The 13,550-nt window shown below is 44.1% G+C and overlaps 1 protein-coding gene across 1 annotated transcript; it reads right to left on the reverse strand.

Annotated features, from left to right (window-relative positions):
* Positions 1-228: 228 nt before the first annotated feature.
* On the reverse strand, positions 229-13,531 carry QTRT2 (queuine tRNA-ribosyltransferase accessory subunit 2). The gene is made up of 8 exons (XM_058858024.1): positions 13,234-13,531; positions 12,194-12,249; positions 10,876-10,952; positions 8,039-8,248; positions 6,894-7,093; positions 4,235-4,386; positions 2,624-2,741; positions 229-1,552 (listed from the first exon to the last, which is right to left on the reverse strand). Exons 1-8 carry the CDS (start codon positions 13,428-13,430, stop codon positions 1,291-1,293), a joined length of 1,272 nt encoding a protein of 423 aa, XP_058714007.1. The 5' UTR covers positions 13,431-13,531; the 3' UTR covers positions 229-1,290.
* Positions 13,532-13,550: the final 19 nt, after the last annotated feature.

Consider the following 13,550-nt stretch of genomic DNA (forward strand, 5'->3'; position numbering starts at 1 on the left):
TAATTAAGGTAGTATAGTTGTTATGAGGAGAAGGACAGGCAGCTGTCTTCAACACTTTCAAGCCTATTACGACATTCTTTTGAAGCAAATTACTCGGAAACCTGCTCCATGACAGAATCCTACTCCTAGATAATGTCTTCCATCAGGCTGCAAGGTCAAGCTTTCAGGAGACACCTTGAGTTCAAACTCTCTGGTACAACACCTCTGTCACACATTGAGGAGCCAGTGTAACAAATAATAAATTTCTTTTATTGCTGCTTTGTAATATAAAATGATTACATCCATGATTCCACAGTAAGGAGAAGTAAAAAAACCCAACTGAGTAAGAGGAATGTGACATAAGCAAGTCATATTTTAAAACAAGGACCCACCAGAATGTTTTCTAAAAGTCCCTTCCTATGACACTTCCCTTCCACAGCTCCATCTTACAGTGACATTTGTGTAGCCTGCTCTGTGACCAGTGCTAGGGTGGCCAGAAAGAATGGTACAGACATTGTCACCCATGTGCTAACACAGGAGTTAAATCTGGAAAAAGAGTTAAAAAAAACCCCAAAGCTCTACAGCAGGACATGGATTAAACAGTTTCTTTCCTCTCTGGCTCTAAATACCACTGAATGGGACTCATGAAGTAGGGGTGTTCAAGGCCAGGCTGAGGTGGCAGACTTCTTCCAGGCCCAGAGAACATTCTGCACTGCAGCTGGCCTGAGAGAGATGTACACACAGTCCCTTGTGCCACTGGACACAGCAGCACTTCCAGACAGTTCTTTCCAAGGACACAGATGCTGGCAATGGCTACAAGGACAGTGTGTAAGACTGAGGTGGGATTTCTCACCAAGGAGACACATGATGAGAGACTTAGGATACCACTAGGTTTTGCTAAAACAATAATTACTGTCAGGTATGGAACAAGAGTCCCAAGCAGCTGCTGAGTCTCCAGGCAGATGGATTAATTTTAAGTATATGCCCTGCTTTATCTTCAATCACAAGTTCAATTACCCTGTCCTTGCACATGGGAAACCAAGAGTGAGTATCTGAAAACAAACTTAACCATACTGTTCTTACTGGTGAACTGTCCAGGCTCTTCCATCCACCAAGAATGCACCATGCCAATTAACCAAAAGAGACGTTTGAACAAGATTGTCCTTCCCCACCAGGAAGTGAGATCTTCTTCAAATGTCTCCTTCAGGTCCCTCCAGGAAGAAAAAAAGGCATTTTACTAGTGACAGGTCCAGGTGATACGGTCCCACTGGATGAGGATGCACCCTGCAACCTCCTCTGTCCTCTCTGAGCTCACTGACCCAGCGTCGCATTTGCTGGGCCTTGCAGCGCCTGCCTGAAGACAAGCTCCTTGAGTTGATCCAGTTTGCTGTCCCTTAAGGCATCCTGAATGGCACTGAAGAAACCAAAGTAGTGCTGAAAGTTGTGCATCATGAGCAGGACACCAGCCAGCAGCTCGTTGGTCACCAGGAGGTGATGGACGTAGGCACGAGTGTGCCTCTGACAGCAGTAACAGCTGCATCCTTCCAGCAAAGGGCCAAAATCATCATGGTATCTAAGGAAGAAGCAATGTTGGGTAACATCAGAGCTAAGAAGACCCATCCAAGTAATAAAAAGTACCCCGTAACCACCTGGCCTTTTGCAGGGATCTGAGCCTTAAAGCCCTGAAGTCCTTAATCCAGATTTGCTGACAACTCAGATCAGCACCACTGACACAAAGGACTTCAAGGTATCAGAGATGGTTTGGGTTGGAAGGGATCATGTAGCTCCCACACCCTGCCATGGTGTGGGACCACGGCTGCTGAAAGCCCCAGGCCTCCTCATGCCAGAACTCACTTCAGAGCCAAGAGGCTATACATTTAAGTCAGAATAACTCGGACTACATCAGAGCTAACAGCAGAGAGAGGCCTCCTTTGTGTCTTCCCTGACAGAAAAGCTGCAGTGCAAGACAGCTATCACACAGTTTATAAAAGTCACCAAAACCACATATTTACTAATCCCCCTATTCACAAAACAGAATTCTGCTCTACTGTGAGATGCAGCATTTCACTGAGAGAGCAAAGCAACACAATTGTCTATTCAAGACAGCCTGGAAGTAAAGTAACCTGTAAGAAAAAGGTAACCTGTAAGAAAAAGAAGGAAGGACAAGTGGTAACAATGGCCAAAGTTTTTGTGAAGTGTCCAGAAATGGCAGAACTGTTCTGCAGCTGCCCAAACTGAGTCAAGAGAGTAGAGGGTCTCCACAGTTCAAATAAAATCTAGTATCTCAAGATGACCCAAGTTAGATGTGGAAGACCAAAGCGATTCCCAGACCACCTCTGTGAACCTATGGTCTTTCAGCTGAGACATAATTATGACCACAGAACGTTTGCTGGATAAATGATCAGAAAACCCCTGGTTCTAGGTCAGGCAAAGGACAGCGCTTTCAGAGACAGGCTGTTGCCTGGTAACAAGCTTGAATGCTTGTCCAACACTCTACACTCAGTGTCCAGAAGTACTCTCTTCAACAGCTTCATGTTTTATGAAGTCTCTCATCCAGCTGCTGACCAGTTGCAAATAAATACAGAGCACAAAGCATTATATTTAGTCATAAAGCTGCAGGTACCCTCCTCACAAACTCACATACTTTTTATCTTTCAGAGATATCTCAAATGGTGTCATTTCTGGGTCAGCTTTGGAGACACCCTCCTGGTCTTCTTGAGCACCATTCTTCTCCAGGTCCTGGGTCCCATTTTGTGTTAAAACTGATTAAATTAAAAAGACAACAGCCTTAGAACAGAGAGCAAGGGCGGAGCAAGGGTAGCAATATTAGAGTAGATATTTATGCTACTTTCTTGCCAACTGAAAACTCCTGCAGCAAGTTTCCAACTCTTTCTTCTAGAAAGCAGATATTTTACTTTAATTGCTGTAGGTTAGTTAACACAAATACACTTTTAGATGATCAAAACAGCAAGAGACAAGTGAAACTAATCAACTAAAACTAATCAAAAGTTAGAGCTGAAACAACAGTATAACTTTTTGCTGCTCTACTGAGCTGAATTCTTTATAAAATGTCAAAAGTATTTTGTCTGAACCGCATGCTGAATAGAATGCAATCACCTGAACAAATGGATTTTATTGAGATTTTGTTAAGAGTAGACAGACAACTCATCTGCATTCAGTCATTCTACTTTCCATGCTGTGATCACTCAGGGATTTAGATGCCTCTTGGTTTTTTTTAAAAAAAACAAACCCTGGAATCAAAAGAGGCTGGTAGCACTAATTCATAAGAGGTAGGTTCCACACCTGCCTTTTCAGCATCTATCTGAAAAATAAAGAACCACCCATGATTTTATAGGTTTGCATTTTTAAGTTTGTTCTTAAGGAGAAGGAGATGTATCTGGAAATACCAATATTACTGTTTGCATAATCCATGCCTACCATGTTTAAAACAGACACAGGGCAAAACCACTGCCATTACCCTTATTAAAGCCTTATAATTTAAGAATAAGACAAGATAAAGAACAACAAACAGAGAAAAGGGTTAAAAAAATAGCAGCAAGCACAAAGAAACAAGATGTTCTGTTCCATTCAGCTGGCTCTGAATTATCTAGGCATGAAAAGCCACTCGGTTCTACCCAAGAGAAAAAAATGTAAGATGTTCCCCTGTATTAAAAACATTTAATAGGCCGAAACAAAACAGCTGCTTGAAACACATTTGATAGGTGCTTTAATGGGCGATACACATTCCCATCTCACAGTGTAATCAGTTATGAACAGAGCATTTTGGTTTTGATATAAACCTATGAATGCAAGGATAGAGAGGAAAACTGCCCAAATAAATGGGAAATTTCTGACAGCCAGAAAAAGAACTTCAAAAACATATTACTACAAGAGACACATATTAATTTAATTCTAGAGCTAGCTTAATAGGTCCAGCCTTTACTGCTAATGGTAACAGAAAATTTGTCTATTGTTTTAAACTAAAACCCCTCTATTCAGGAGGTGTTTAAGAAATATTTAATTATCATATTTTGGTTAATGAGACATTCAGAGGCCTCAAGTTTTACTCAACAGTTTTCACACCAAAGCACCCCACCTTCAACAACACGTGGTAGTGGAATCCCAGTTTTTCCAGTGGTCACTGCACTTAACTTATTTCAGTAACAAAGCCCTCAGACACAGATTCCTCCCAACTATGAATTATGCTTACCACAATAGAAAATGTAAAGACTGTAACAACCAGCAAGAAGCCTACCTGTTGCTTCAGGATCTGGGTGGCAGTCGTAACTGAAAACCAAGGCACAGCCTCGCTCCGTCACTTGGAAGGGAAAGAAGCTCTCAAAAATGTCCACTCCTCTTTCAATGCACTCAAGCACCTCATCTGGTTTGCCTACACCATGAATGATTCTGTAGGAGACACACAGGAAGACGAATCTACAATATTCTGAGTAGAAGCAAGCAGGTGCCTGAAGGAAAGGACCTCCAGGTCATGTGCAGCACATGTAGCTTATCTCTGCAACTGCTAACAGTCATCACTCAGAACTCCATGTGCTTCCACTTCCCCACCTCCAACCTATCCAGTACATAACAGGCTTCTCATTATGTGCCCCTTGGAAGACAGCAATAATCCCCCATTTAAAAACCCCATTCTGCTCATTGTGTTTGAAGTGATTTGTACATGGTTTCTTTCACATACATGTAAATACAACAAGATTCATAACATCTGTGCCACAGAACAGGTATTTTCCTTAACCATGTTTGTGCCCCAGTGAACTACCAGACACATGGACCCTTTTGTTTGTTAGCTGTTTAGAAGATGGTCTAGAGAGCAGGAGATAGCTGGTCAGAGATACAAGTCCTTCAGGTGACAGACACATCCTATTGCACCTGGAAAACTGCCTGGGGGAGAATGCACTAATGAAAACTGTCACTAGAAAGAGAAAACCTCCTTGCTTCAGTTTTCCTTTCTCTTTACACTCTACCTGCTCAAATGATTTACCCAAAAACGTGGGCTGTAACATCTCCTGAGACATGGCATTAAGAGCCAGGAAGAGCCTGGCTGGATTGCCATCAATGGTAATAGAGATCCTGCTGGCAGCCAAATTTAGTTGGCAGCTTCACCAAGGGTGGGTGAAGAGTAAGAGAGTACAACAGTGCCTGCTCTCCTGCAGGTGCATGGCTGGGCTGAAAGCAGTAGAAGTTAATGTAGGGCAATGAGCTAAACGGATAATTAGGAAAATACACAGGGGCTGATAAATGAAGTCACAAGGTGCCATTTTTAGTCACTTTTCTAAGTACTCCAATTAAATTGATGAGCACAGAATAAGGATAGGAGAACTTTACAGCATGAGTGTTTTATGTTTCAGGTTCCCATGACAGGGAGAAAATTATATGCAAAAGTCAAAACAGTAGCTCTGCATATATGATCAAAGCTTTGCTGAAACTCATCTCTGCAAGGTAAGGACAAACATTTGTTCTTGCAAGGGTTCCTATACTATTGGCAAGGAAAACGAATTTTATCAAGAGACTTCAGCCCATTTAGGTACATGAAAGGACTCTTCATAAAGAGCACATTCATAAGAGCATTTTACCATCACACAAAAAGCAGCCACTTCTTGAGCAAAGCACAGAAAGTGTTTGTCTTCTAGAGAATTTCATGCTGGGTTAGAACAGAGCTGGTAAACAGCTTCTCCAGCCAGAATGGCAAGGGTGATTCAGGAGCAAGGACTGTCTGAAATTCACTTGAGGTACTTCCAAGACCCCTGGGGGCTAACCAGCTCTCTTCCTATCAAGAGTTCAGAAACACTTGTCTTAACAAGACAAGCAAACTATTTGATAGATGAGGCAGATGCACTGGTAGCCACTGAGGTTAGCTGAACAGATTGGACTCTAATGCTCCCAGGGGATCTTTTAAGTAGCTCAACCAGACAGGATAGCAACAACACAGCAAGCCTCCTAATTGTCAGGAAAATTCAAACCCCAGGCACCACTAAGCAAGAAAAAGCTGCAATACCAGACACGGTGCTCTTGCATTTAATTTCCTTTTAAACACCATTAAGTCAGAGCAATGGTCTGTTAGCAAAGGGAAGCAGGAACACAATGGGGCCTCAGTCATTCTCTTCAGGAAATGATGAAAAAAGCAACCATATTATTTCTGTAGCAGTTGCTCTGGTAAGAGCAATCCAGCAAGCTCAAGCCAATAAAAAACCTCTATACTTCTGAACCATTAGCAAATATTAGCACACATTTTCAAGAAGTCTTTAGTTACTGTTAGTCAGTTATAAGGATCAAGAAAGCTGCCACTCCAGTCCTTGGCATGGGTCTGATGGGCACAACTAACAACTCAGATATGCAATAAGCCCCACACTATCCAAGAAGAGAATACCAATGTTCTGGGCTAGCCTATACTACCCCAGGTAGTGCACAGGCTCAGTACCTCAGGTACTAGGATAGAGCTGGCTACTAAGGTTGTGTAGGAAGCACTGGTTGGTTCTGCCAGCACCCCTCTCTGCCATTGGCCAGTTCAGGCCAGAGAGAACTGGAAACATGACAGTTTTACTGGGGAGAAATCCCTGCTAAATATCTTGATAATAATGTTTTTGTTTGAGCTCAACTTCAAGTAAGCCATGGCCTCCAAGACCAAATGCAAGTAACCCTGAATATCCTACCTGTAACTCTTCCTAAACACTCTTCCTCAAACCCACAGCATGAGCGAAGCCCGGTGCCTGTTGCAGCCAAAAACTGAAACAAGTGTTGAAGACTGCAGTCTGACAATGGTAAAATTTCTGCAGCCTGGCACACACAGACCTGTGCAATACAGCGATTATTTCCTACAGGGAAACTGCACAACAGCCTGTAGATGCTCCTCATAATAGGACAGATGGATTTCTTGGGGTGTTGCCCACACAACTTACCTTGGTTTATCCTCTGGCAGCTCTGCTGTGACAGAAGCTATCAGTTTCAACTTGGTTTCCTTGGCCATGGCACTTCCCTGGAAGCCATCTAGCAGAAAGCCACCAACAGGCCGCTTGGCAGTCTCCCTGGCTGATCTGAGCCTCTCTTCCAAGACATCTCCACCTTCAATTGCCCCAAACATTACACTTCCTTGTAGTTCCTGCCCCAGGAGAAAGCTGCAAGTGTTAGAGCATGCTCTGCCAAAGACATGAAAGACATCTTACAGCTGAGGCTTCAGATGTCTGCTACTTAAGCCCCACATTCCCAGAAACTTGGCAGAACCATGGGGTTTCATCTCATGTAAGACTATTCCCCACACAACACTGTGAAGTCCATGTGTAAGAAATGGCACTAGCAGAGACAAGATTCTGCTCCTTGCCTTGACACTAACTCACTGAGGATTCTGATGCCACTCTTCCCACCTCCCTGCAGAAGGCAGCAACCACACACCATCGCTGTATATGGCTTTTTATGGATGGGGTCTCAACAATAGGTGTGTTGGTGCAAAATACAAAGCAGGTACCATTATCCTGGCTGTCAGACACCAGATGTCACAGGGAATTCCCTTTCAGGAGATACAAACACCAACTCCTGTCACCCGTTTTCCCTTGTAGAGCAGACTCAGATAGTATGTCTCCTTTCATTAAAAGGGAGGGAAGTTTCAAAGCTGTTGGAAGAAATAAAGAATAGCACTGACTAATTCTATCAAATCCTCCCTCACTTGGAACCAAGAGGACTTCAGAGCAAAAAGATGGGTTTTCTCAATTTGAGTAAGAAGATCCCACTTTGCCCATACATCTAATAATAAGGTAAGTGAAAGAAATGCATCACAACACAAAAGCAGAGAGAAAAATCCTAAAATGTAGCTCTTCTCAACCAGTAGAGATGAGGGGTGATCCTGGTGCAGGAGACAATCTACTAAAAGAAGGAAGGAAAACTCTATGTGCTACTGGTTATACCTCACTCTGGACAGTAAGCTGGGCATTCTCTGATACACAGATGTGACACAATTCCCTACTAAATCCCATCCTGGAGCTGCTCCAGGATGCAGACCAGACCAAGAAGCACATGCAGAGATACTCCCTCAGTATCTTGGGGACCTTACCGGTGATTTTTCTTGCAGTTGAAGGCATATATCCAAGAAGGAAAGAGACCTATCCACAGACTTCTTGGCTCTTTTTCTACCAGCTTCTCCAGAAATGGTGTCTCCATCAGAGATGCACTGGAACCAGTCTGGCTGGATGGCCCGCTGGATGTCCATGAACTTGGAAGGTGTCAGTTCCATGCGCCCTGAGCTTCCCCACAGGGAGACAGCCTGTACAGGAAGAACAGGGATGAACAGCAGTTGCAAAGGACAGCAGATTTTAAGGGTGAAAGGAGAGAAGGAACTGCTCTGGTGAAACACCAGATACTGGAATGATAGCTCATTAGATAAGTTCCCTTAGAGCATGGCTCAAATAATCAGCTGCACTTGGCACAATGAATGAAAGGAGAACAATGACTGAACTGGAATTTCTAAGATAACTCTTTGGTGAAACCATTCCACTCAACACTGACTTCTCCACGTTTAAAAATCTGACATAGAGCTGCTGGCCTCTCATCACACAAATTAGTGGCAGAATTGGGAAAAAAACCCAAAAAAACCCTTTGACTTCCCACCTGATTTGTTGTCTAGTAAGCAGAAGCTTATAAAAAGCAGCAAAGGTTGCAATGGCAAATACAAGTTGCTAATTTTCTGTACAAAATGCAAACCCAAGAAACTACTTCCTCTTCTGAGTATTTAGCTCATACAATACATGTGAATGTACGTGTTTATATAAACCATACAGACTGGGAAGAAGACAAAACTTGTTAAGCACTCAATCCTAGAACCCCATATTATTTTAAGTCCCAAATCCAGCAACTCTAGAAAGCACTGAAATATCCAAACCGAGACAACATGCTCATTAAGATTTCACACACAATCTTCCCTATCTTTTCCCATCCTGCCAGCACACATGGGACCCAATCTTCCATTTTTACTCTGTGATACCCTCAAAAGAACTTAAAGCAAGACAAAAGCACATGGACAGAGAGGTTATCTTACCTGAATACCTCCAGGCTAGCAGATGTCACCATTCAATTCACTAAACATTCAGATTCACAAAATGTTCACATTTTAGCCTATTTTGCAGAATCTGTAATTAACCTGTGAGTGCAGCTTGGCCATCACTTTGGTTGTATTATTATCAGGCTTGTGAAACTGCTGCTCCAAAACTTTAAAGGGGTATTCAAGTATGTTAAGTAAAGGGCTCAAGCCCTTTGGAAGTCAGCTCTTTTCATCTACAATTCTGTTCATGCTTTTTTAAATGAGAAAGGGTTTTCAGCCATCAGAAACAGTATATAGCTGGGAGTGTTATGGGCACTTTTTGGGGCCTGAGGGTTTAAACACATTCTCCTAGCCTATGCCAGACAGACAGATTAAGCAGTGCAGTTCTCATGCATACTAATTTGCAAATTGAATTTCATCAGCAGATGCAAAAAATACAAGCAGAAGTATTTTTTTTTTTTTGGTCTGGTCTCCACAAAGACCCAAAAGGATTGCACAAGTATGCCACATGCCTGTTGTCCATCTATCCATTCTGATTACTTCTGGCCTTATCAGCCAATTTCGCTAAATTTGAATAAAACCAGAAGTCTACAAAGCAATAAATTTTTTTGCAAATTTCCAGCTGGTAAAAAGAGCAACTCCAAAAGGAGTTGCAAAATTTGCATCTACAGAGTAACTGAAACACAGCAGCTGTGTGTTGTTCTGCAGCAGCATGTTGTTCAGACAGTACCTGCTGCCTCTTATTGTGAGGGCATCAAGAACAGCTGGTGAAAGCAAGCAGAGGAAAGTCACAGTTGTCTGAGCCAAAGGGCAGAGTGTTATCACATCCAGTTACCTTCATTCTGTTCTTGAGAGGAAAAAAGCTGCTTTAATAAACAAAACAGCCATGCAGCTTAGAGAGCTGAGCATTATCCTGTGATTATTTAAATCCAGCCAGTGCTAGGCTTTCTGGAACAGAGCTTTCTGTCCCATTGCTTTCAAAAGTATTTGTCAGCACAGATCTAGCCGCAGAAAGCCTTATAACAAGGTGACAAATATCTTCAGCAGCTTATTTAAGAAACCCAAAAAAGTCTGAATCAAATTCCCAACACTCATGCTTAGATTGCTGCTTTCACCTCAAAGCTGCACAACAGTGGGACAAAGTAATCCCTTCCCTGCAGAGAGACAGACTCAGCCTGGATCCCAGCAGCAAGGAATATACACTGACAGCTGTATGGCAGGAGCTATCCTCTGTCACTCAGTGACCTTCCACCACATGTGGCCTTACCCAAACAGGCCTTGGACTGACTGTATCTGAGCAGGTGCCAGGAGCTCCAGCACAGAGCTGTGTCAGGCAGCAGCCAGTGTGTGGATTGCACAGGCAGTGTGTGTGCCTGTGGGGTGGAACCAGCAAACTCCTGGATTGCTGAGACACCCTCCTGCAAAAATTCTGATGTCCTTTCCATTTGTGGGCCTGTACCAGGCTGTGTGTAAACACACACACAGGGGTTCAGATTTACTGTTTATCAGTGGCATGAGCATAAGCTTGTATAGCAAATATGCCAAAACACAGGTATTTTCTTTTACTGCCATTTAAACCACAACAGCATGGTAGTCCAGAGCTCTCCCTCCTACCTGAATTGCTACTTAACTGCTCAGGAACCATTCAGGGAACATGCTACCAAGTAAGAACATGTACAGCTTCATTTAGTTGGAGTTATGAGCATGTAAATAAATGACAATCCTCTTTGTGCAAGGATTTATTTTGCTAATCTTGTGGCTGTCTGAGCACACCCACAGAGATGAAGGGAGCACTGGAAGATTTCTTTTGGGAACTTTAAGAGGATCCTTTCAAGTCTTTAGAGTTACTGTACCTTGTTACTATTGTAGCCAGAGGGGCACGGAGTGGCTGGGTCATGAAGGGAGCAGTAGAGCACAGCATCTGGCATACCTGAAAACAGAGAGACAGATCCAGAGCAGAGTTTCATGAACCAAAGCAAAGTTAATGCAAAGATGTGGCCTGCAGATCTGCAAAAGGGAAAAGGGTACTGTCCCCCACACAAGTACATCCATTCTGATGAAGAAAATATTGTTCATCTATCTCTCAGCACCAAAGAAGGCAGACTTCTCCAGCTTTGCTAACTACCTGGAGAAGAGTGCAGCAGCAGGAGAAACCATGAAACAATACCCTTTGGTTCTGCAGCCTGCATAGATGCTCTGGGATTTATTTACGTTTCTTCTTGATTAATACTCCACCTATTAAAATTCTCCAGACCCAACAGTTGACTCACTTGACCACTCAACTGATGACTGATACACTGGAGACACCTGACACTTGACACAATCCAGACTAGCAACAATCCCAAGCCTAGGACTTTTAAGGAAGGACAGAGTAGAATCATGGAATGGTTTGGGTTGGAAGGGACCTTAGAGATCATGCCCCATGGATAGGGACACCTTCCACTAAGACCAAGTTGCTCAAAGCCCAATCCAACCTGCCCTTGAACATTTCCAGTTCTTTGGACCACTTGCTCAAGTGGCTCACCACCCTCACAGAACAGGAGAAAGAACATATCAACTACACAAATGAGAAATTTATCATCCCTGCTGGACTGGAGGTTTCAAATGTCAGAAAGCTAAACAGTATGTCTCAGTGACATACAGCCTTCTCTTCAGAGACAGCCACTGAAACAGATAAAGCCTCCAGGAAGTTCTAGACAAATACATTTTACAATTTTCTTAAAGGAGTAAATTGCTCTAAACAGGTAAAGTTTATTGAAAGTTGGATGCAAACTTCCTTTGGAAAGCCAAACCACAATTATTTTATATATAATGAAACGCATGTCCCAAATTTCTATGTGCTTTTTAAAAACCTAGAACAAACAAAACAAGTTTTGGCAACTCGTGGTTTTTTTGGTTTTTCTTGCAAAATGTGCTAGATTCCATACACAAAGAACTGTCTGTAAATTACAGAAATTACAGACACATCATCACTTTGTAGCCTGACTGAAAGATTTTTGGCTATACTAGTGACAACATACTATTTCAAGTCTTCCCTAGTACCACTCTGAGTGAGAAAATCCCTAAATGTGCAAAGCTTACATCTTTCTGCCTACTGTACTGCCTGAACATGCTCTAGTGGGATCGACCTGCATAATGTCTCAGATACACAAGCAAATACTTGTACTTTACCCATAAATTTTGCAGCTCCTTCTTTATACTCTTCCAGGACGTCATGCATTTCTGCCCTGCAATCCAGATATAGGAACACATTAACTAAGCAGACAACAGTCTAAAGAGTTTGGTGGTTTCATAACTAAGGCTTTTTTTTCCACACTTATGCATTTCTTTACACTGAACAGGTATTTGCCATCCAGCTGTCAGGCAGTGAAGCAGGGATAGATGTGGAATGCCAGAGTCACAGATGTCAAGAATCACAGCTCACAACCTGGGGCACTCATAATTCTGTGGCAATACAGTAAAGCTTTTACCTGCACTGACCAGGGCCCACTGAGTTGATGGAGAGCACGAAGCTAGACTGTGACTTTTTGGGGAGCATTACTAATGTGTTCACATGATTCAACAACTGCACAAGCTTTACCATGTTAATCTTTCCTTTCAGTTGCAACTTAACTAGTTTTGAGAGTTAGTTGCTGCTCCAATTTTACCTTAAATGTTTTCAGGTATGGGATACCTAACACCGCTCTGGGCAACCTGGTCCAGTGTTTCACCACCCTCATTACAAGAGATAGGCTCTTATAGTTTAAACCCATTACCTCTTATCCTACCACAACAGGCTCTGATAAAAATCTGTCCCCATCTGTCCCATTATGCCCCTGTAGGTACCAGAAGGCTGGTAAAAGGTCTTCCTGGAGCCTTGTATTTTCTAGGCTGAACACCCCTGTATCTCTCTGCCTGTTGTTACATGAATGATCCTCCAGCCCTCCGAGCATCTTTGTGGCGCTCTAGAGGACCTGACCCAACAACCCCACATCTTTCTTATGTTGCGGGCTCCAGAGCTGGATGCAGCACTCTCGGTGGGGTGCCAGTAGAGCAGAGGGGCAGAATCACCCCCGTGGCCCTGCCGCCCACCTCAGGAAAATGACTGTGAAGTCATCACGATGGGTTTGGCCTAAACACGCTAAAAGTCACGCAGCCCTCCAGCTCCCTTCCCCTCGGACCTGTCCTACCCCGCCCCTGCACCTCCCTGGGAGGGGGAAGCAGGTACTCACAGGGCGGGCAGGGCGATGTGCGCCACGCCGGGCACGCCGCGCACCTCCCGCAGCGTGTCGTGGGTGAGGTGCGGCGCCGCGCCGCCCCGCGTGTACAGCAGGCAGCCGGGCAGCGCCAGCGCGCCCGCCCCGCCGCGGCCCAGCCCCGCCAGCGAGCCCAGCCGACTGCCGCCCGCACCGAGCAGCGTCAGCTTCATCCTCGGCCCGCGGCGCCGCCGAGGGACGCGGGGAACGGGGACGCGGAGAAGGCGGAGAACGGGGCCGCCCCTTCCCGCCCCGGCCCCGCGCCGGGCGTCATCAGCGGGCGCCGGCGGGCG

The sequence above is a fragment of the Poecile atricapillus genome, chromosome 1, assembly GCF_030490865.1.
Source record: "Poecile atricapillus isolate bPoeAtr1 chromosome 1, bPoeAtr1.hap1, whole genome shotgun sequence".
Lineage (NCBI taxonomy): Eukaryota > Metazoa > Chordata > Aves > Passeriformes > Paridae > Poecile > Poecile atricapillus.